We start from the raw sequence: 24,841 nt of genomic DNA on the forward strand, positions 1-24,841 counted from the left end.
CCCCCGACTGTTGGTACTCCACTCTGCCCAGCTGCGATTCGGGAAGGGGTTGCTGAACTACAAGCTCCGGAAGTCGGAGGCAGTGTGGCCAGCGGAGAGGGCCCCCTCCTGGAGTTGGAGTCGGCTGTTGAAGGTAAACCGACGCGGGAGACCCCGCCAAGAGTGGTAACGCTTGACATGCTTTGGCAGTCAATGCAAAAAATGCAAGACTTAATAATAAATTCTACTCAAGAGACAAAAAAAAACTCGCAAATACTGTAGGCCAGCTATCTCAATCTATGGATAAGCTGAAGCAAGACTTAAAAGATCAGGAAAAACGCTCTCAGGAAGAAGCTGTGAAAATTAATGAAAAATTCACTGCAGTAATGAAAGATAATATGTCTATGCGTCAAAGGATTGAACAAATAGAAAACTATAATAGGCGATTGAACATGCGAATTCTTAATTTCCCTAAACCAATAGGAATGTTACCATATGATTTGTTCAAAAAGTTTCTTGTGGAGAATTTTAAAATTTTCAGCTCAAAATATTCCACCGATAAATAAGATTTATTTTTTACCTACAAAGAAAGATCGAGAAGGTGTTTTGGAGGAAGCTGAGGAATTGAATATTTCACAGATATTGGAGGACTCTTTGTCCGAGGTGACAACTAGAGCTACCCTCCTTGTATCCTTCGTATTTGAGCAAGACTTTGACGCTATATTAAAACTTTATTTTAAAAAGACACAGCAACAATTTTGTGGACAGAAATTGTGGATATTTCCTGACATGACTAAAATCACTCAAGAAAGAAGAAAACAGTTTCTGGAAATGAGAGAGGAAACCAGGTCTTTAGGGGCAACTTTCTTACTTGCTTATCCTTGCAAGTGCGTTATAAAATATCTAAATATAAAGTATGTTTTTTGTACCAACACAATTGAGAGAATTCATAAATATGAAAAAGCTTGTCAAATGATAAAACCAGCATAAAGTATTGTGAATGGTGGTATTTAGGGCTAGGCCTTTCCTTATGCTTTTCTTTTTTTTTTATGTTCCCCTGAACTATTTGGACTCCTTCCTCCTTTATTTGTGGTCAAAGGAAGATATGGTGAAATAATAATGCTTTTCTTTAGTTATGTTTCCACTTGAATGGTATGTATCACTTGTATCTGTATTTCTTGTAGCAAGTATAATGCTTGTAAAGTTATGAAAATTTTCAATAAATAAATAAATAAAAGAAGGTAGAAGGTAACAGTGGGAAAGGAGTGTTAACTGTTGTATTATTAAAATGTGTTAACCCAAAGTGAAAGTGGGTAGGTAAACCCACTGGCTGTGAGGGGCATTTTTGATATGATGTCTAAATCCAACTTCGGACATTTTGCTAAAAATATCCAAAATTCAAGTTGGGAATACAGTCATCCTTTTTTTTTTTTAATGACTATTTGCTAGATGTTTGTGTGCACTGTGTGTTTATCTTTTTGGTCCATTAAAAAAAAAAACAAAAAACAATCTAAGTGAAAAATGCACAAAATCAAGCCATGGGGATGTAGGAAGAGCCAGCATTCTTAGTAGACTGGCCACACAGACATCCCAGGAGAGCAGTGGGACACTCTAGGGGGGCACTGCAGTGGACTTCAAATAAATGCTCTCAGGTACACATCTCACCATTGCTCCATTATCTTGTCTGCTGAGCCCCCCCCAAACCCACTACACCCAACTGTACACCACTACAGTAGACCTTGTGCGTGAAGGGGGCACCTATATGTGGGTACAGTGGGTTTCTGTGAGTTTTGGAGGGCTCACAGTTTACACAAGTGTGGGAGGTATGGGTCTGGGTCCAACTGTCTGCAGTGCACTGCACCCACCACTGCTCTCCAGGGACCTGCATGCTGCTCTAATGAACCTGAGTATAACATCTGAGGCTGGTAAGTAATGTTCTAAATCACATTGCTGGGGGGTGGGAAGCAGTCAGTGACCACTGGGAGAGTAAGGGGAGCTCATCTTAGATTCCCTCCAGTGGTCATCTAATCATTTAGGGCACTTTTTTGTGGCTTATTCGATAATAAAACAGGTCTAGTCCAAAACATCCAACTTATAGCCCTGGGTATTTTTGTTTTGTTCCATTATGTAGGATGCCCAGATCCTGCCCTTAACACACCCCTGATGATTTGAGAAACATCTAAAAATTGGTTTTGAAAATACCAATTTGGACGTTTTTGTGAGAAAAAAGTCTAAATGAATTTAAGCCACTTGTGGACATTTTTCTGTTTTGAAAATGAGCCCCTGTGTGTACTAGGAATGTTTGAGCCAACAAGAAATAGATAGAGGAAGTCTAATCAAACATATTAGACCAGAGTTAAAAGGAGCTAGTGCAAATGTATTGGGAAATAAGAAAGTCCAAACAGGTGCGTATCATCAGATTTGTTGTGGTATAACACAAAGCAACAAATGCTAAAATATAACACAAGATCTTTGTAAGGTGTTCCTGCCATGCAACATTACATTGTTAAGCCCACCACTCAATGCACTCAGCTTACAAATGGTTCAGACCGCTCACTGTGACCAGGGCTCAGGTGATGCAAGCCACTAGTTCATTTTTAGTTGTCAATTAGTTGAAAGTGGTTTGAGCACACCATCATATGAAAAAGCAACAATGCACAATTTACCTCAATTCAAGAAGTTCTGAATATTATAAGATCAGTGCTCCAGGTCCAGAGAATTTGGAACAGACTATTTTAAGATTGTAAAGGATCAATGAGATAGATCATTGAGGGGAATCTTTCTCTTTTTGAAATACACAGAGAAAACACATATCCTATGCCTCTCACTTAAATAAAATTTATGAGTATGTTCTGTGCAGTCAGAGAGAGAGAGAGCCGACAGGGGAAGCAGACTTAGAAAGACATGCTGCCAAGGTACTTTCTGCCACTCTCTTGGATGCTGAAGTTTGCAACTGTTTTTCTCTGAGGAACCGGGTTTCCTTGTGGGGTTTCACCACAAGAACCATTATTGGCAGGAACTGCAGTACAGACTCTCCTTGGTACTTGGACTGAGCCCGCTAGGAGCACATTAGTAAGCAGTATCAAAGTTCCCTCTGGTACCTGTAGGAGGCAATTCGGATTGGCACTTGCTGTAGTTAGAGCCATAGCTCTTAAAAAAAATTTTTTAATGTGGAAAATCCTTCCCTCAACACGTGGAGAGAGGGCTGCTGCTTCCTATTCAGCATGGAAGAAAAAAGACTGATAAACTGGCAGGATGACACTGCTATGGTGGAAGAGATGCACAGCAGTCACTGATTAGTTTTTTGTTAGCAAGCTACAAAGGGCAGCTCCATACAGACAGCTCTAGCCTCACTGTGCACTGACAAATAAATAAATATATATATTCTGCAACGGTTAGAGAACTTAATAGGTGTTGAGAAACTGACCTAGAAGGATATGAAAGAAAATAGCTATTTTAAATGTATCCAGTAGTGTTGATTACCAGTAGAACTTGCGATTTGTTATTTTCTCTTTCCTTTCTTCTTGAATCTAACAATACAGGTGCAAATGAATTATTAAAACCTATCAACTCCCAATCCCTGAGTTGTCTGTGGCAATGTTTCTGTATTTTCTCTCATGCTTTCTTTTTTTATATATATACTAGTAACAAAGGCCCGTTTCAAATTGCAATGAAACGGGCGCTAGCAAGGCTCCCCTCCGTCCCTTTGTGTCTCCGTGTGTCGCCGGCCCCCCTGCAGCCTCCGTGCGAATGTGCTGTCACCCTAGCCCTTTTGGCACGCCCCCCAGCGTCCGTGACCGTTCCCTTCCCCCCGATGTGTGTGTTGCCAGTGCACCCCCTTCCACCCCCACCTATGTCATCGCTGCCGGCACTCCCCCCTCTCCGAAGGCCCCCCCACCCCACTGACCTGGCAAAACAGAAGATTTTAGCGTCATGTGAATGCCCCTGCAGTAGGAACCGATAGAGTAACGTGTGCCCCGCCCTCGACGTCATCGCGTTTTGAGGCGAGGGCGGAGCACAGCTACAGTGCAGTACAACGTTGGAGCTGAGAATGTGCTCCGCCCTCAACGTCATAACGTTTGATGCGAGGGCGGGGCCCACAGACTGTGATTTTGTGTGGCTTCAGAGCTTTGAACTTATGAACCTGGCTTCAGTGACATCAGTGCAAATAGAACGTTGAGGGTGAGTTTTATATATATAGAAGATTACCAATATGTAATGCTTGAAGTATTGAATTTGTGTGTTTGTTGTATATAAACTAATTTGGAAAAAAGCCTGATTGAGACCTTAGGCCCAGGTCTCTGTGGCTTACTCAGCCAAACACTGGCTGGTTGTGGTTTTTATGTTCCTTCTATATTATAAATGTACACAGATAGCAGATGATAACCTGATTGTTTATGTTTGATACGTCCAGTAGCGCTATAGAAATGACTAGTAGTAATAATTTGACTGGCTCCCCTTTTTAATTTTGTATAATGCCAGCACTTTAACTATACTAAATAAATAGGGGTCAGAAAAAGGGGAATTAATGCATGAAATGAAAATAAAAACTGCAAATCTAGCTCACCATAACTACATTTATTGAAAATGTAAATTCCATTGCATATGTTGTTAACAGGTATAAAAGTGCATTGTGAAAAAAATTGTTTATTTTTTCTTTAGATCCACACAAAGATGTTTTTACTCTTAGCAAAAGGTTGTCAGTCTCAGAGTAAACTTTGTTTGCAAGTGCCCTTGGGAGAATGCTGCTACACAGTCCATTTATTGATTAAAACTACAGGTAAAATCAACACTATGGTCCCCAACACTATGGCCCCAAAAGAGAGTGACTTTTTCAAATAAATACAGAATTCAGTTTTAACATACTGCAAAACCAATTTTTGATTTGCAGGAAACATAATTGAAGGTTTTCCTCAAACCTTTTTTTTGTTTTTTAAACCTATGATTACCATCTTCATATACTACCAAACTCCATGGCAACTCTGTTCATTCAAGGTGATTTTATAGTTATACTGATATTCTGAATTAATTTGGTGGCTCTTCCAATAGACAGAACTTATGAAACTGTGACAGTAGTATTTGGAAGAACAAATTGAGCAATAAGGGAGCTATTCGAATATGTAATTCCGGGTTAAGAGATGCTGGTGATGAGCAGAGTTACAAGCTGAGGTTGTATCAAAATAATTATTCAGGAGACATATCATTTATCTAGAGGAAACTTGGCATCATACAAGGCTTCTGCTTGTATCTACTTTTCCCTTATGTAAATATAGAAAGGCTGGTTTGTTGAAACTAATAGTAAAAAATGTGCAGTTAGAACTAAGATAGCCAGATAATATTGTTATTTGTAGCACTGAATAAGGACAGGGCACATACAAAGTAAGAAACGTGTGCCAATACCTACACTGCTACCTAAAGAGAAGCCATTTCTGGATGCTGCTCTCTCTTGCACACCTAGAGTTTCATCCCTCCCACAGCTCCCACTCTACATTAATGTTCTAAAAAAAACGAAACCCCTCTTCGGAAGCCAGCACATAATTGGCTGATGACCATAACAGTCTAAAAACTTTTTTTCCCAATAAATTAAACAAAAGCACTTTTATATAAAAAAATGTCCACTCCCAAATTTTTTAAATTAGCTTTGGGAACTACAATACAATATTTCTTTGATTTTAAATGTCTCATCTTAGAAAAATAAAACATAAGTCCATTTGTTTAACAGTAACATCTCACAAGCTTAAAAGCATGCCCAGCAAGCATAGCCTTGTAAGACCAGATTTGAAGTTAAATCAAAGTACCACAGCTATTTACCAAATCTGGTTTGCATTTCACAGTTGTGTACTACAAAGTGTATTTTTTGGCCCATATAAAAATAACATATTGCAACTGAAAGTGCATTTTAAAAAATAAAAACAATCCACTATTCTTATCAAATAAATTATTTACACTATTTGGTTCACAGAGAAAGAGAAAAAAAATATTCTTCATGCGATGACCATGGGAACATCATCTGAAAATCCAGTTATCATAGGAGCATCTTCATCATCTCCTGAAATTGGAAAAAGAACAACTCCTTAATCAACCACAATAATGATCCAGATCATAAGGGGGAAAATTCAATAATGCCACCCGGAGTTAGGCTAGTATTCTGTAAAGTGTGATCTGCACAGAGCGTCCTTTAAAGGATACTAGCTTAGTGTGCATTTCATCATGCGCATTTCTGCCTGCTAAAAGCCGGTGTAAACCTGGTGCCCAATTAATGTCTGTTAGGTATGAAAATGCAGGTATTCTATAACACCGTTCCCAAGTTCTGGGAACTCCCCTGACTCACCCCTTTGGAGTTGCATAATATAAAGTTTAAGCACACAGAATAGGGCAGTGATGGCGAACCTATGGCACGTGTGCCAGAGAGGGCATGCAGAGCCGTCACCTCAGCCAGTTCCAGCCCCCCTCCGAATAGAAGTCTTACCTGCTCGGGGTTAAGGCGGCGTCGGCAGCGCCAGTGAAAAGCGCTGGCTCGGCACGCCTTCAGCCTTCCCTTCTGTCTCTCAAGCTCTGGTCCCGCCCTCATTTCCTGTTTCCGCAAGGGCGGGACCAGAGCTTGAGAGACAGAAGGGAAGGCTGAAAGCTCGCCGAGCCAGCACTTTTCACTGGTGCTGTCGACACCGCCTTAACCCCGAGCAGGTACAACTTTTACATTTTGGAGGGGGGCCGTGGTGCTCAGAGGGCGGGCAGGCGGCCTTGTGCTGGGAGGGAGGGCCTGCGGACAGCCTGGTGCTGGGAGGGAGGGATGCATGCCTGGTGCTGGGAGGGAGGGAGGGTGAGCGGGAGGGCAGCAGCCCCAATGAGAAAAACCTAACGGGAGGTGTAGACCTTCCGTTACGTTTTCCATGGTGACTTCCTCGGAAAATAGTAGTGCATCGCATCGGATTAGTATTTTAATACTAATTTGCTCATTTGCATACAATTTTCGTTGGCTGCTACTGTGACAGGAAAATGCCCTTTTGTGCATGTCCCCGGTTTACTACTTGCGGTCTAAACTGGCTAGAACCAGTTTAAAACCCACGTTGCTGTTATTCAGGTTAAACTGCCCTGTTGGCACTTTGCGACAAATAACTCGATTTTGGGTTGCTGTTTGGGCACTCGGTCTCTGAAAGGTTCGCCATCACTGGAATAGGGTGTAGGGCAGATCTGTGTGTAACTCCTAATTACTGCCAAGTAAGTGCTTGTTAACACCAAATAATTATCACCTAGGGTTTCCTTTACAAAGCCGTGCTAGCTATTCCCACACAGCAAATGAGAGGAAGCCCATAGGAATTGAATGGGCTTCCTCTCCTTTGCCACACCGGGAATCGGTAGCACTGCTTTATAAAAGAAGCTAATTAGTTTGTGGATGGACCAGCTTTGGGTGACCTATACAGAATCTGGGGGTTAACTGCAACAAGCATAAGCTGCAACCAGATGGGAGGCAGTATAACTATATTTACTTTTTTGATTTGAAGAGCTTTATTCTACCCTCAAAACAAGAGTGTACATGGACATTGAATCAATAACTGGAGAATCACAAAGGAAAAGAAAATCTTCTACAAAATTGATGGAGAAATTCTGCTAACAGATCAAAACATTGCAGGTAGACTTACTGAATTTCTGCCTCTGAAATGAGTAGGAGAAACAAATAGAGTATTACTTATCAGGGTGCATGCTAAACAGTTTTGAGCTGTGTAGGCGTCCTCTGCCAGCATTTCTAACAGTGGGGGAAGGTGCAATGATATTGTGCTTGTGATCTGTCTATTCTTTGCAATAAAAAGCAAGATATCATTGTACCTTCCCCCCACTGGCAGGAACCCTGGCGGAGGACTTCCACACAGCTCAAAGCTGCTTAGTTACCCCTAAAATAGGCAAGTTACCTGGTTGTTGATGTCTCCTCTTTGGGTCTTCTTCTTATGTCTCCTTTCTTTTGTCTTAATATACTTGTACACCTTGTTATTCAAAAAAGCACTTCCTTCTTAAAAAAATGAGAGTAGCAGCCAAAGTAAGAAGTGTTTCCTACTAAGCAGCTTTGAACTGTGTGGGAGTCAAATTTTAAGGAGCCTACTTATTAATGGTTTTCCTTCCATTTTGTGTTTATGGAAAAAGGGGTTTAGTATGCCACTTTATGACATTCTGATGAGTCGTACCACTGCAACACCTAGATCAGTGTTTCCCAAGTCCATCCTGACGTACCCCTTTGCTAGTCAAGTTTTCAGGATATCCACAATGAATATGCATGAAAGACATTTGCATATAATGGAGGCAGTGTATGCAAATCAATGTCATGCATATTCATTGTGGATATCCTGAAAACTTAGGGCCCCTTTTACTAAGCCGCTTAGGCGCCTATGTGAGCACCAATTCAGAACTACCGCCCAGCTACCGCTTGGTCCAGGCGGTAATTTCACTTTGTATGCGCTTCCTCTAAGCGCGCTGGAAAATATATTTTATTTTCTGGTGTGCAGCGCTAACCGGGCGGTAAGGTAAAATTATGTCTTACCTGATAATTTTCTTTCCATTAGTCCCTCAGATCAATCTAGAGATAGAGAGAACTCAGAAGTTGGCTACAATACAGCATATGTGCAGCCAGCCTCACTTCAGTATTCTCTCTATCTAACCTGCTAGAGGAGGGACATAACCCACAAGTCTCTGGATTGATCTGGGGATGCTATGGAATCGGCACTGTACACGCACTGACGATTACCGGCCAGTTAACGTGTGAATGGGTGGCAGTAAGGTCTCAGGTCCAAAATGGACGGGCACCAATTTTCATTTTGCCACATGTCCATTTTTGCCCCCCCCCCAAAAAAAAAAAAAAACGGGGGGGGGGGGGGGGGGGGCTTTTGTTTTGCCAGGTGAACTGAAAAATGGACCTGCGCATATCCAATATACACATCTACAACAGCGCAGGCCATTTTTTGGTGCACCTTAGTAAAAGAACCCCTTAACTGGCAAGGGGGTACTCCAAGACCGACTTGGGAAACACTGACCTACATTTACTGAGGCTGCTATCTAATCAAACAAGGATAAAAGCAAAATCAGAATGAACACTTTAGGGGTCTTTTTACTAAGACATGCTAACAATTAGTGTGTGTTAAATGCCACACAGCCAATTATATTCTCAGCATTTAGCACGTGCTAAATCCATTAGCACAACGTGCTAAATCCATTAGCACACCTTAGTAAAAGAAGCTCTTAGGACTTAGTTACTGAAAACACATTCTTGTTTGCTGAGCCCATGCAACATATGGGGGCCAATAATGCTGACCTCTCATTTAAATAGATCAATTTTCTGGCTTATTATAAAGCCAAACTTTCAGACACTAATTATTAGAAAAACAGCACAAAAAGGGGAATGATCAGAGAAGTACCAACCAAGAGATATTTATTAAAAATATGAAAAATCATATAAAAAAAGCACTCAGTCCATACAGATCTATAAAATCCATAAAACATGTAATTTCAAGACTCGACACAGTCCTGATATGCAGTGCACCTGCCTCAGGAGTCTCAACTTCAACTGGACCTGTAAATCGTACTATTTGGAAACTATATATTAAACAGGCCACCATCAAACAATCAACCACAATATGTGCTGCGGCAGCAAATGACACCAGCTGCTGAAGGTAACACAGCTGATGTGCAAACTGAGCACTTCGTTTTAGCAGCAAAAAACAAAAACCACAGAACTGTGGTTTAAATCAATACTGTGTTTGTATCTGTTTCTAAACAGTACAAGGGATTTAGAAGTCCAACCGAAGTTGAGACTCCTGAGGCAGGTGCACTGCGTGCCGAAACACAGGACTGCATCGAACCTTGATATTACACTTTTTATGGATTTCATAGATCCCCGTGGACTATATATTTTTTAATGTGATTTTTAATAAATAGCCCTTGATTGGTACTTCTCTGGCCATTCCCCTTTTTGTTCTGTTTCTCCTTGGTTGTTGTTTTTTTTTTTTGCAAAGGAGGTAGTTTGGCTTGTTTGTTTTTTTGGTTAGACACTAATTATTGAACTTCTAGCTTCCTAATAGCAACATGTAGAATATATATAGTGCTTCACTGCAACGTCTGAAAACAATGATCATGCACATTACTTACCCAAATCATCAACAGATGAAAAGATGGCTGATTCCAGGCGCGAGCTGTAGTGGCTGTTTGCAAAAGCGGTAAAACTATTTTGAAGTCGCCTGTGCCGCACATAGAGTAGAACAAAACCACAACCCGTTGCCACAAGTAACAGAAATAAAACTGGTACTACTATGGCAGCAACATCAGAGGACTTTTCTGTCTTAACTGGAGAGTAGTCTGTACAAATATACAGAAAAAAAAATACTTAATTTGCAACCTATTCTCTGGAAAAAAAAACTTTTTTAAAAGCATACAACATACTTGTGTATTTCAAACAATGAAAGTTTGGATCTGTCAATCAATTTTATTTTCAGCCCAACGGTTTCTTCCTTCTCCTCCAGGCCTTCAGCTCAAGTGAATCAGATCCAGAATCCTGGCACCAGAAACTTCATTGGTAACTATCAGAAAAAATTTCCCCCTATGTTATCTTCTCCCTCCTTCCCTCTAACATAGCTTGGGCTGGGGACCATCCTGCAGGACTCATTCAGAAATGCTGCAATCACAACCTGAATTTGGCTACTAGGCATTACCCTCCATGTAGGGCTCTGAACACAATCTCTGCTGTAACCATCTCAGACCTCTGCATGGGTTAACTGGAATCTTAATTGAAAGTAAGTCAAATTCAAGGTTAGAACAACCAAAAAGTAAAGCTCCTTACCTGTTAACTGGTTATTCTCCATGGACAGCAGGATAAATCGGTCACAGATGTGGAAGAAATGATCCAACAAAACTGAATATGAAATATGTACTATAATAAAATTTCCAGTAGATTATTATTTAAGCTGACTAGACAGTAAGCTCCATGAAGCATGGATTGCCATCTAATATTTTTACAGTACTACATGGCCAGAGGGCAAAAAATGGTAGCCCTTCTCCTCTGGGACCAGACCATAAGAGTTAGCAATAGTGTAGGAAAGGCTACAGACCCTCCAAGCTCCTTAAGTACATAAGTAATGCCACACTGGGAAAGATCAAGGGTCCATCAAGCCCTGCATCCTGTCCATGACAGCGGCCAATCCAGGCCAAGGGCACCTGGCAAGCTTGCCAAACATACAAACATTCTATACATGTTATTCCTGGAATTGTGGATTTTTCCCAAGTCCATTTAGTAGTGGTTTATGGACTTGTCCTTTAGGAAACCGTCTAACCCCTTTTTAAACTCTGCCAAGCTAACCGCCTTCACCACGTTCTCCAGCAACGAATTCCAGAGTTTAATTATGCGTTGGGTGAAGAAAAATTTCTCCGATTTGTTTTAAATTTACTACACTGTAGTTTTATCGCATGCCCCCTAGTCCTAGTATTTTTGGAAAGCGTGAACAGACGCTTCACATCCACCTGTTCCACTCCACTCATTATTTTATATACCTCTATCATGTCTCCTCTCAGCCGTCTCTTCTCCATGCTGAAAAGCCCTAGCCTCCTTAGTCTTTCTTCATAGGGAAGTCGTCCCATCCCTGCTATCATTTTAGTCGCCCTTCACTGCATCTTTTCCAATTCTACTATACCTTTCTTGAGATGCGGCGACCAGAATTGAACACAATACTCAAGTTGCGGTCACACCATGGAGCGATACAACAGCATTATAACATCCTCACACCTGTTTTCCATACCTTTCCTAATAATACCCAACATTCTATTCGGTTTCCTAGCTGCAGCAGCACACTGAGCAGAAGGCTTCAGTGTATTATCGACAATGACACCCAGATCCCTTTCTTGGTCCATAACTCCTAACATGGAACCTTGCATGACGTAGCTATAATTCGGGTTCTTATTTCCCACGTGCATCACCTTGCACTTGCTCACATTAAACGTCATCTGCCATTTAGCCGCCCAGTCTCCCAGTCTTGTAAGGTCCTTCTGTAATTTTTCACAATGCTGTCACGAGTTAACGACTTTGAATAACTTTGTGTCATCAGCAAATTTAATTACCTCGCTAGTTACTCCCATCTCTAAATCATTTATAAATATATTAAAAAGCAGCGGTCCTAGCACAGACCCCTGAGGATCCCCAACTACCATTCTCCATTGTGAATACTGCGGTCCATCTCCTCCTCCATCACCAGGGTTCATATAAGTGAAGAGTTCACAAAGAAATAAAAACGGTCAACAGCAGCAAACAAAGCCCCACCAAATGCCTGAACAGCTCCACAGCCACCAAACAAGAGCCTCCTCTGCTATTCTAGGATTGCAAATCCAAATCAGTACCTGAGTGCTGAAAAAAGTTGTATTTAAAAGTTTAAACATGGGCGCCTTAAAGAGGCAGGGGCTTCTACACTGTTCCAAAGGTGCCCATACAAGGGAGCTACTGGCAATGCTCCACCAACCAGGGCAACAGCGACCCTCTCCTAGGCAGCTACCACCTCTAAGACTTTCCTGTTCCTTCCAATCATGGATTGAACAATTTACGATTAAGAATTTGTTATCTAAGAATAATTTTCACACAGTACTGCAGGTGGTAGTCTTGTCAATTATAGATTATTGTCATTTGATTTATTCTGTAAAGAATTATCTGTAATTCACTCCTTGTAGCTGATTCAAAATGCTGCTGCAAAACGTTTGAAACATCTCTCAAGATATGATCATGTAACTCCAGTTTTAAAAGAACTTCATTGGTTGCCTGTGTACTGGAGAGTCAGTTGCAAGATTTTGACTTGGATTTTTAAAGCACTGAATAATGAGACACCTCTTCCATTTGCAACTTCACAAGAATTTATCGACTTTCACATAATTTGCATTCTGCTGAAAAGATGATTTTGGATGTGCCATCCTTTCAACAGAGATTGGACACTTATGCTTCTATGTTTCAAGTGGAAGGTGCATGTTTTTGGAATATGTTACCTTTGTACTTGCATTGGATGATCTCAATCCTACAATTTAGAATATATTTGAAAGCTGTTCAATGATGCCTTTGACTAGGCCTTAGGTTTATGATTTTTTTTAACCTACTGAACTCCTTGTTATGGAATGTTCTATGTATTGCTTTTATGTTTTGTTATATATTTTTAACATATGTCCATTTCTGTAAACTGCCTAGAATCACACGATAGAGCAGGCTATAAATATTTTAAATGAATACAAATGTTGCAATACCAGTACACATAAGAACAAAAAAATAGCCATACTGGGTCAGACCAATTGTCCATCTAGCACAGTATCCTGTTTCCAACAGTGTCCAATCCATGTCACAAATATCTGGCAGAAACCTAAATAGTACATCCCTGCTACCAATCCCAGGGTAAGCAGTGGCCTCCCCATGTCTATCTCAGTAGTAGACTATGGACTTTCCCCCCAGGAACTTGCCCAAACTTTTTTTAAACCCAGGCTGTTACCATGTCCTCCAGCAATGAGTTCCATAGCTTAACTATTCACTGAGTGAAAAAAATATTTCCTCCTATTTGTTTTACAAGTACAGTGCAATCCGCTTAAGTGCAAGGGTCTGGGACCAAAGAAATGCATGCAGTTAACCAGAGATTGCACTTAACCGTTGTGACCAAAAAAAAAGCTTCACATCTGATAAACATACGTACAGTACTGTTTGTTATTATACATACAGTATACAGTTTCAGTTAACTGACATTAGGCTGGCTTGAAGTACTCAGCTATAGTCCTGTGTACACTCTTGGGTCTGTGAGTTCCATAGACTATGTCTGCCAGATGGTAAAAACTGTCATAGCACTGACATCCAGTGGCCTCCAGATAGGCCGGCACGGTGGGTGTTGAGACTCTCCAGCGCTCTTGCAAAAGTGACAGGAGGAGGTTGTTGAATTTCATCAGCATGTGCCTCGCTGCTCATTTCTTCATCTGTTCCATCATCAGTCGTTGCTGCCTGCGTGTAGGCACATATCTCGACATCAGTGCTGTCTTCAGCTGTTTGTAGATTGTAATCAATAGCTACGTAGCGATGGAACTCCTCTTCAGTAACACCGGCTTGGATGTCAATAACCTCTTCATCTGACACGTTTGCAACAGCTGCATCTGTTTCATCCCTCTTCACATCCTTAACAAAGCTTGCCCGCTTGTAGCGGTTCACAATGGTTGCCTGTGTAACATGATTCCAGGCTTCTTTATGCATATGTAGGGAATCCAACAGTGATAGATTACAAGCCAGTTCAACAGCACGTTTATCCTTGGCAGTCTGGTCTTCCATAACGCTTATCAGACAATGTAGCACAAGAGCCCGATAATGTTGTTTGAAATTGGCTATTATGCCCATAGGTTGTTTCAGAGAGGTAGTGTTTGGTGGCAGGAAGACCACCTTGATGTTAGCCTGACATCGTCCCTGTGTGCAGCACAATTATCACAAAGCAGCAAAATCTAATACTTTTGTGCCCGCATTCTAGTGTCTAACTTCTTTAGCCACTGCTTCCAAATTTCCCCAATCATCCATGAATTTGCGTTAGCCTCGTATGACACAGGAAGTCACCTAACTTTCTTAAAGCAACGGGGCTGTTTGCTCTTTCCAATGACGCGGGGTTTCAACTTCTCACTCCCATCCATATTGCAAGCAAAGGAGGATTGTCAGTCAGTCCTTCGATGTTTTACCTCCAGTAGTTTCGGCATGTTTGAATGCAAGTGGTCCATCAGGAATCGCTTGCCAGTAGAGACCATTTTCGTCAGCATTGAAAATGTCAAGAGGTGCAAACTCGTTCAAGATGGTAGGAAGAACTAAAACAACCCAATTTTCAGCACCAAAGTCATCAGCGTCTTGTTTCTCACCATGCTGCTTCTTGAATTTTATGCTGTTCCTCTCCTTCCATCTTTCCAACCATCCCACAGTGGCTTTGAATTCAGTCAGTCCAAGACTTTCTGCTACCTGGTTAGCTTTCTCCATAAGCAGTGGACCACTGACAGGAAACCGTCTGCTCCTGACTCGAGAAAACCAATGAAGAAGAGCATCTTCTACCTCCTCAGCTTTTCCCGCCCGTTTTCTTTTCTGTTGTGGATTTGTGTTGTTTTGCCAGTTTTCCAGAAGCTGGTCTTTCTGCTTCAAGACACATGAAATTTGACTGGGATTGACACCATTATTCTTTAGCAACAGATGCTTGACTTTGTTTGTTTTCTAATTTTTTTAAGAACTTCTATTCGTTCAGCCAGTGTTAAAGTCCTACAGTTCCGCCGCGACGACGACTCCAGTGTACGCCCTAACAACATTCTTTCGCTTATTCTGCCTGTGGCAGTTAAAGAGGCGGTAAATTTGAAATCTCGTTGGTTGTCACGTGCCAATCAGCTTCCATATTCAATGCGCGCGCTTATGCGGAGTCTTTCCTGCAGAGGAGCGGTCTTGAACCATGCATATAAGCGAATCTTGCACTTATCAGTGGTGCGCTAAACCGAACTTTGTCCCCACAGAAATTGATGGTGCCAAAAACGGGACCGAAGTACAGCATGCAGTTAAACAGAGCATGTGCTTATCCACCGTGCACTTAAATGGAGTGCACTGTATTTCCATGCAACTTCGAGTGTCCCCTAGTCTTTGTACTTTTTTGAAAGAGTAAAAAAATCTATTCATTTCTACTTGTTCTACACCACTCAGGATTTTATAGACCTCAATCATATCTCCCCTTGCCCGTCTCTTTTCTAAGCTGAAGAGCCCTAACCTCTTTAGCCTTTCCTCATATAAGAGTTACTTGCCTTTTATCGTTTTGGTCGCTCTTCTTTAAGCCTTACTGCAATTGTCTCAACTTTATGAGAGAGCGTTTAATACATTTTCTGTAACCCTTCTGCCTTTACTACACAAGCTTGAAGAATTCAAGTATTATCTCATATAATATACTTATGGTACAAACGACACATCATCCTGAGTGGTGGCTATAGGGGTGCATTCCCAGAGCCATTCCCAGAGCTGCATGGCTCTGGGAATCTGGACTTCAAGTGACTTACATTGGCTCTTCTCCCAAGCCCTTAATACATATGGCGACTGACTATCCTCTCACTCCATACGTTGACTAGCTAAGTTCACACTAACGCCCTTCATATCTTATTTGCCTTCAGTTTAGCCTCCCATCTATTTATCCCAATGACTTTATACTTACCCATAAAGCTGTGCTCTACTTGAAGCAAGAGCTATCAAGCATGTTCCAGAACAGGAAAGGAGAAGCAGATTTCTGATCCCTAAAAATAAAGATTGCATATTATCCTTGATCTGGCTCTGCTCTATTGATCTTAAATATGAGTGTATCCACATGGCAGAACTGCTTACTTGTAATGGGGATTATCTGTGGATAGCAGGAAAATGGAGCCAGACTATATACTGCCCACCTTCCCCCTCTAAAATCAGTTGCACTGTTTGATCGAAGAGTTGCAGAAACTGTCGCTAGTGCAGGAATCTCATATCCTCAGTCAAGACAGCTAAACTCTCAATCCAAAGGGGAACCAGGGCAGTATAGAGTGGCTCTATTCCCCTGCTATCCACAGAAAAACTCCATTACATGTAAAGAACTCTGTGTTGTATGTAGACCTTATTTTATAAAGATTATGCTCCTAAATCTACGCTCTAAAAAATTATACTCTTAAAATTTACACCTTAAATTACGAGCGTAACCTGTGCTCCTAAATTCCTACTCCTAATTTAGGGTCTATTAACACCCATAGATTTAGTATACATTTAGGAGCATAATTTATGCCCCTAAATTTATGAATATAGATTGAGCATAAATTGTGCTCAAATTTAGGAGCATAAACGTTATAGAATAAGGCCCTATATGACTGGATGTCTAGAGACTTGAAAGTTGCCAAGAACGTGACTGTTTAGGTCATCTGAGAAGCAAATTTAAGTGGAGGATAATAAGCAAAAAGCTTCAGCTGTATGGACTGGCCAAAAATACTGTTTTAGGTGACAGGAGGAATCGAAAAGGTAGTGTTTAATAAAGGTATGGACGAGTACCGTGTCACCACCTTACAAATGTCCATTAACAGAGGATGATCTGAGGTTGAAAATTGTAGCAAATTTGGGGTGGAGCTGGTGAATACTGATATGACCTAGAAATGGCATGCCTCTTTTGGTGGAGCCAAGATCAGTAAACAACCCAGTGAAAGTGTCTGCTTGGTCATGCAAAGGCCCAGATAGTTTAGTGTAAAGGAGATGAACAGTTGAGTCTTCCTTATGCTCTGAGTACTCTTCAAGTAATTAAGTAAGGTTTGTTTTCAGTCCAGCATGTGATAGAAAAGGTACAGAGAAGAACAACAAAAATGATAAAGGGGATGGAATTACTTCCATATGAGGAAAGGCTAAAGCAGCTAGGGCTCTTCAAATTGGAGAAAAGACGTCTGAGGGGAGATATGATAGAGGTCTATAAAATAATAAGTGGACTGGAATGGGTAGACATGAATCACTTGTTTACTCTTTCAAAAAATACTAGGACTAGGAAGCAAGCAATGAAGCTACAAAGTAGTGCATTTAAAATGAATCAGAGAAAATATTTCTTCACTCAACGTGTAATTAAACTCTGGAATTCATTGCTAGATAATGTAGTAAAAGCAGTTAGCTTAGCAGGATTTTAAAAAGGTTTGGATAGCTTCCTGAAAGAAAAGTCCATAAGCCATTATTTAAAATGGACTTGGGGAAAATCCACTGCTATATTGTACTGCTTTGGGATAACCTGGATTGGTCGCTGTTGGAAACTGGATGCTGGGCTTAATGGACCTTCGGTCTGTCCCTGTATGGTAATACTTATGTAAAGTCATTTCTGCTGGATGGGAATGAAACTTGAGAATAAAACTGAGAGGCCCTTTTACTAAGAGGCATAAGTGCCTATGCGCGCACCAATTCCGTGTTACCACCTGGCTACCGCGTGACCCTTGCAGTACTTTGATTTTTGGTGCGCATCCTCTATGTGCGTCCAAGAATATTTCTTATTTTCTGGCGCATGTCAGCTATGCGCACCAAGTGGCATTTGACGCGTGTAGGTCATTAGCGCCTGGTTACCGCGTGAGTTTTTACTGCTAGGTCAATGGCTGGCTGTAAAGTCTCAGACCCAAAATGGACACATGGTAATTTTCATTTTGCCGCACATCCATTTTTGGCAAAATATTTTGAAAAAGTCCTTTTTTTACAGGTGCGCTGAAAATGATTCTGCGTGCTCCTAAAACCCGCACCTACACTACTGCAGGCCATTTTTCAGCACACCTTAGTAAAAGGACCCCTCAAAGAACAATACGGTTTGGTTGAGGTGGAACTCTGAAGAGCCATAGGCAAGAATTTGGGGTGAGAACATAACACCACTAGGTGTAAGGGACAAGGGTTTATAGTCCACTTATCTGGCCAAAGCATACCAAGAAAAGCATCTTCCAGTCAAGGTGTTTGAGTATTGCTTTGCCCAAAGGTTTGAAGGGGACCTTGATGAGTTCAGTTGGGTAAGGATATTTTTGAGGTCTCCTGGAGGAGGGGGGTTGCAGACAGTTAAATTAGTGTAGATGAGTTCTCACATAAATTGGGAGAACAGGGGATAGAATCATCCTGCCATTAATGTGCATATGGTAAGCTGTGACAGTGGATAGTCTGTGTTGAAGTTAAAAAGGTGCAAGATAGACCAGAAGCTATGGAACTGGGCAGCTGGAAGAGTTTTGGGCACATAAGTGCACCAATTTACAGTAGTATTTTTTTTTTTCCCATTATATTAGTATATTCATTTAAATTTTCACACACTAGTAGTTGTGGGCCTTTTGGATGCCAGGAGAATTATAAGATGTCCTGGGACACAGACAGAGAGGAAATCTGCCTCCCACTATCCATTTTGTCAGCGATTTGAGGTTGGGGTGTAACGGGCAGCTGCCCTGCTGTACCAGTAGTGAAGCTTGGGATCCCAAGTGGAGAGATTGATTTCTGTTTAATGTTTAAAACACTTTTATACTGCACATCTTAAATTTTTTTGCCAAGGGTTATGCAAACCAAAGTTGATAATAGAAAGGTACCACTAAAATGAGCTGGGTTTGGTCTGGATAATTCTGGAAAGTAGTGGAATTGGTGGGCATGCATATAGGAGGCCCTGGCTATGTGGATACACTCATATTTAAGATCAATAGAGCAGAGCCAGATCAAGGATAATAAGCAATCTTTATTTATTTTTGTGAGAACTTTGTTTAGGGATCAGAAATCTGCTTCTCCTTTCCTGTTCTGGAACATGCTTGATAGCTCTTGCTTCACGTACAGCACAGATTTTTTTTTTTTCTCAATAAATTCTGATTGAGGAGTCCTCCACGAAAATGTGAAGGACTCACAAACCTAAAATTATCTGGGGCCACTAGAATAAAGAGCGTTAGTCTTACTTTAGTAGAGATTTGTTTCTACTATAAGACTGTAACACTGGCAACGGTTTCTGAGAAGAGTGAAGAGTTGGCTTTGTTTTTGTTGTTTTATGATCATATGGCCTAAGAAGCAGGAAGGCAGGTTTCAAACCCCACTGACACTCCCTATGATCTTGGGCAAAACACTTAACCCTCTATTGCCTCAGGTACACACTTAAATTGCAACCCCTCCAGGCGTAAAATTGTAAGCTCTCTAGAAGTGAGCTGCTACTAAAAAGGCGAGAGTCTAATCCAAATCTTCCCCTTCTACTGTGACTGTTTGTTATCAGGCAATTAAGGATGCTGCGGGTATCCCTTGAAAAAGCTGTTCCTCCAGCCTCTGGGTCAGCCAGGGTTGTTAGTGCCACTTAGACATACTGTCTAGGGATGGAAAAACTGCAAGAATAAAGACCAAACTTAATAATGTTAAACTTAAAAAGGCTGGGAATAATGTTAAAAAAGAAATATGGTTTTCTTTTTCAGAGTTAGTCTCCTTACCAGTGCCTGGTTCATCAAAGAGCAGCCATGCAGGATCACCACAGATCTGCCCATCATGTAGACATCTGGCTTGGACAGTGAATGTTAAGTTGTGGCCCATCTTCAGGTTCGAGATTTTGAAGAAGTTGTCGGTGGTGTTTCCCAAACATGTGGTGACATTTGTTACACTATCATACATGTGCACCTCATAACCCTGCCATAATAAGATTTAAGAAATCAGCAGGTCCAACAAACAGATTCTCTGCAGACCTGGCTCAAACATTTTGAATGTAGGTGGTAGTCTTTATACTCATTTTAAATTCAACATAAAACACTGGATTGAACACGGTTTTAAATAATACTGGTCATCTCTCTGTAATTTTGTTTGGAGATAATCACTGCACCACCGAGTGTCAGTCTATATATTCTATAAATAAATGTAAACAAACTAAGCTTACTGGAACACAAAAAATTTTTTAAATGCTTCCAGAAAACATTTTGCTCTATAAAAGTGAATAGAAATTAATATATTTGACCACATATTGGTCAAATGTGGAGTGGAGGAGTGGCCTAGTGGTTAGGGTGGTGGACTTTGGTCCTAGGGAACTGAGGAACTGAGTTCGATTCCCGGCACAGGCAGCTCCTTGTGACTCTGGGCAAGTGACTTAACCCTCCATTGCCTGCGGCATTGAGCCTGCCATGAGTGGGAAAGCGTGGGGTACAAATGTAACAAAAATAAAAAATAAAATAAAATATAGCATATGTTGAAGTCTTACAGAGTACTACTACTACTACTACTACTATTTAGCATTTCTATAGCACTACAAGGTGTACGCAGCGCTGCACAAACATAGAAGAAAGACAGTCCCTGCTCAAAGAGCTTACAATCTAATAGACAAAAAATAAAGTAAGCAAATCAAATCAATTAATGTGTACAGGAAGGAGGAGAGGAGGGTAGGTGGAGGCGAGTGGTTACAAGTGGTTATGAGTCAAAAGCAATGTTAAAGCGGTGGGCTTTCAGTCTAGATTTAAAGGTGGCCAAGGATGGGGCAAGACGTAGGGGTTCAGGAAGTTTATTCCAGGCGTAGGGTGCAGCGAGAGAGAAGGCGCGAAGTCTGGAGTTGGCAGTAGTGGAGAAGGGATAGAGGGGTAGAGGGAGCTGCAGCGAACGAGCAAAGAAGTTTAGCGAACTCGGAGCAGGCGCGCGCCGCTGCACCCCCCCCCCCAGCGGCGTGCACCTGGGGGGGGTGTCATTTTGCCGGAGGGGGGGGGGAAGGTGTAATTTAGTGGGGGGGGGGGGGTGCTGCACCCCGGGGGGGGGGGGGCGCGCATCGGCGCTCCGCCCCTGGGTGCCATCCAGGCAAGGAACACCACTGCCTCCAGATAGTGCAGCAGCACACGCTGAACGTGAAGTAGGCAGAGAGAACAAAAATCCCTCAGATAATCCTCTTCCTTAAAAAAGGGAAGGAACAATGGTTGGCTGAGGTGAAAGGCAGGAACTGCCTTCGGAAGAAAGGATGGAACCATGCGCACTGTCACATTTTCAGGAGAAATACGGAAAAAAGTGTCCTGACAAGATAAGACCTGGAGCTCCAAACTCTGGCAGGCAGTTGATATCGTGACAAGAAACACCAACTTCAGAGTGAAATCCTTCAAAGAAGTGACACGCAAAGGTTCAAACAAACCCTTCTGCAGTCCCCGCAGGTCTAGGTTCAAGTTCCCACTCCAGACAGGAAGGACAAGTTGGAGGTTTTAGACAATTGACCACTTTCAAAAAATGGATGACATCAGGATGAGAGGCCAAAAATAAATGTAACAGTCGACCTCTATAGTGGGAGAGAGCAGCCACCTGGAGCCTCAGAAAATTATCAGCCAGGCCTTTCGTCAGGCCATCCTGCAAGAACGCTAAGATGTGTGGCAAAGAAGTTTGAAAGGGTGAGATAGCCCTGTCCAAACACCAGGACTGAAAAACACGCCAGACTCTTGCATAAGTTGCTGAAGTGAACCAATACTTGACCTGCAGAAGAGTGGCTATCACATCAGGAGACTAACCTTTCTTCTTCAGTTTCGCCCTCTCAATAGCCAGGCCGTAAGACCACAGCAGAAGGGATTTTCTATCGGGACTGGATCCTGTGCTAGCAGATTGGGGCTGAGGGGTAGCCGAAGGGGCTTGTCCACTTGCAATTGAATACGATCTGCATACCACTGGCTTCGCGGTCAATCTGGAGCCACTATGATAACTAGACCCAGATGTTCCCAAATCCGGCTGAGATTCCAGCCAACCATGGGCAAAGGGGGAAATACAGAGGAGTGCGGATGCCAGCCACTGCTGAAGAAGTGTGCCCAGACACTCTGAACCGTACTCCCTTTTCTGCTGAAAAATCTGGGAACTTTGGCATTGCAATGGGACGCCATAATATCTATAACTGGCATCCCCCACCTCTGGGTGATCAGGTGAAAGGTTACCGCCAAACATTCCCACGCCCCCGAATCTACTCCCCTGTTCAAGATGTCCGCCTGGATGTTCTCCACTCCTGCTATGTACGCCGCTGGCAGCTGCAACAGATGAAGCCCAGCTTCTCCTATGCTGGGCTGAGAGTCGACTGCAAGGGAAGCACTGCGTGTACCCCCATGATGATTGATATAAGCCACTGCTGTCATGTTGTCGGACAGAATGTAGACTGGATGGCCCTCTACCAGGGGCTGAAATGCCCACAGGGCTTTGTTAACTGCAAGATGCTGATTGGCCATTTTGACTTCTCTGCGGTCCAGAGACCCTTAGCCATGCGGTGAAGACAATGCACACCCCACTCCCTGAGGCTCGCATCCATGATCACTACCATCCACATCGGTGCAGCCAGAGACACACCGCAAAACAAGTTGTCATTCTGGAGTCACCAATTCATAATGTGGCACACAGTCTCCAACCAACAGAGACAGATCTCGTAGTCCCGGAGAAACTGGAAACCAATGACTCAGCAGAGATTGCTGAAGGGGATGTATGTGAGCCTGGGCCCAGGGTACCACGTCCAAAGTCAAAGCCATCGACCCCAGCACCTGAACATAGTCCCATACCTGAGGACAAGGCGACTACATCAGCATCTGGATCTGTGTCTGCAGTTTGAAATACCTCTGATCCGGCAACAACGCCTGGCCCTGAGCTGTGTCGAACTGGACCCCTAGGTTGTCGAACACCTGGGTGGGCAGCAACTGACTCTTGGAGAGATTTATCACCCACCCCAATGATTGCAGGAGGAAAAATACTCAATTTGTAACCTGACCACTCTCCTGCAGTGATGAAGCCCGGATTAGGCAATCATCCAGATAGGAGTGGACTCCCATACCTATCGCAAAAACACGGTCACCACCATCATGACCTTCAAGAATGTTCGAGGTCTCCTGGTGAGTCCGAAAGGCATGGCTTGAAACTGATAATGCTGCCCCAAATCCACAAAACTCAGGCATTTCTAATGTGGCGGTCAAATTGGGATATGCAAGTAGGCCTCCTTGAGATCCAAAACTGTGATAAACTCTCCCGCCTAGACTACAGTGAAAACCATCACAAGGTCTCTATGAGGAAATGCCAGACCATTAGATATTTCTTGACCCCCTTAAGGTTGAGAACAGGACAATGGGAGCCCTCTTTCTTGGAAATCACAAAATAAATGGAGTAACGGCAATGTTGCCATTCTCCGGCACCACAGCCCTGAGGTCCAGCAACGATTGTAGTGCAGACTGCACTGCCACCAGCTTGGACGAGTTGCCACACAGGGATACCAAGAAAAAAATCTGCAATTGGATAGACAAATTGTAGTTTGTAGCCTTCTTGAATAATGTAGAGGGCCCACTTCTCATAGAACAAAGACAGCCGTCCCCCGATCTGAGGCAAGGAGTGACCCAGTGCCACATCATTGGGAAGGGCAACAGCAGGAGAACAGCTCTGATCTGCTGACTTGGCATCCATTTGTCTGCATGAAAGGACTGTTTAGCTGGGTATCTAGATCTCCGAGAAAAAACAGGTCGCCCCGGCCAATAGCGTCTGGTGTTTTTAAAACGAGGGTGAGTCTGATGGCCTTATTCTTATCCTCCGGTAGACACCGAGTCTTTGAATTCCTGAGAAACTTCACCAACTTCTCCAAATCTTCCCCAAATAAGAGTTTACCCTTAAAGGGGAGCCGAACTAGCTGCTGCTTAGAGGCAGCGTCAGCTGCCCAATGACACAACTAGTGCAATCAACAGCCCATGACTGCCAAAGGCATCTGTTTGGCTGAAGTTTGAACCAAATCGTACAAGGAGTCCGCCAAATAGGTCAGACCCATCTCCCCATCCTGGGTTAGGCGAAGCACTGGAATCCTGAAAGGAATCCGCAAACTGCTGAACCCAGCTAAGTCACATTTGAGCAGTGTGTATGAACTCCAGACAGCCACTGCAGAGAGAGAGCTGATACCTCAAAGGAAAGCTTCAAAGCAGCTTCCAGCTTTCTGTCTTGGACATCCTTAAGTACCACACCACCTTCCACCGACAGCGTGGTCTTTTTAGTGACTGCCACCACCAACGAATCCACTTTAGGTAAGCGCAGCTTATCCAGCTCCGTTGCGGAAACAGGATACAAACACAACATCGCCTTTGACACCTGAAGGGAAGCATCCAGGGTGACCAACTGAGAAGGTATGAGTTCCCGCATTGCCTCATGCACAGCGAAGGACTTAGCCAGCTACCTAGTACTTGCCATTTTCAGATTAGACGAGGCAGGTGTCTCCGGTTCAGTGGATGAGATAATCAGCACCCAAAGAGCCTTGGTGTTAGACTAACTCTTTCTTATGAAATATGCAAACCGTGGTGGGATCATCAGGTTCCTCAGGAAAATTTCTTCCTCCTCCCAATCCTCCTGCAACTATCCAGCCACAGGCAGCTCAGAAAAAATACCCAAAAGGAGATGGAT

The 24,841-nt window shown here is 42.6% G+C and overlaps 1 protein-coding gene across 2 annotated transcripts in view; it reads right to left on the bottom strand.

Moving 5' to 3' along the window:
* Positions 1-4,536: 4,536 nt before the first annotated feature.
* Positions 4,537-24,841, bottom strand: part of SORL1 (sortilin related receptor 1) — a 208,982-nt gene continuing 188,677 nt past the window's right edge. For both annotated transcript variants that reach the window (XM_030220409.1, XM_030220408.1), the window contains exons 46-48: positions 19,921-20,113; positions 10,111-10,317; positions 4,537-6,028 (exon numbers count right to left, since the gene is read on the bottom strand). In XM_030220409.1, the coding sequence (XP_030076269.1) occupies positions 5,964-6,028; positions 10,111-10,317; positions 19,921-20,113 (465 nt within the window). In that variant the 3' untranslated portion in view covers positions 4,537-5,963. The remainder of the gene's footprint in view (positions 6,029-10,110; positions 10,318-19,920; positions 20,114-24,841) is intronic.

Source organism: Microcaecilia unicolor, chromosome 12 (genome assembly GCF_901765095.1).
Source record: "Microcaecilia unicolor chromosome 12, aMicUni1.1, whole genome shotgun sequence".
Classification (NCBI taxonomy): Eukaryota; Metazoa; Chordata; class Amphibia; order Gymnophiona; family Siphonopidae; genus Microcaecilia; species Microcaecilia unicolor.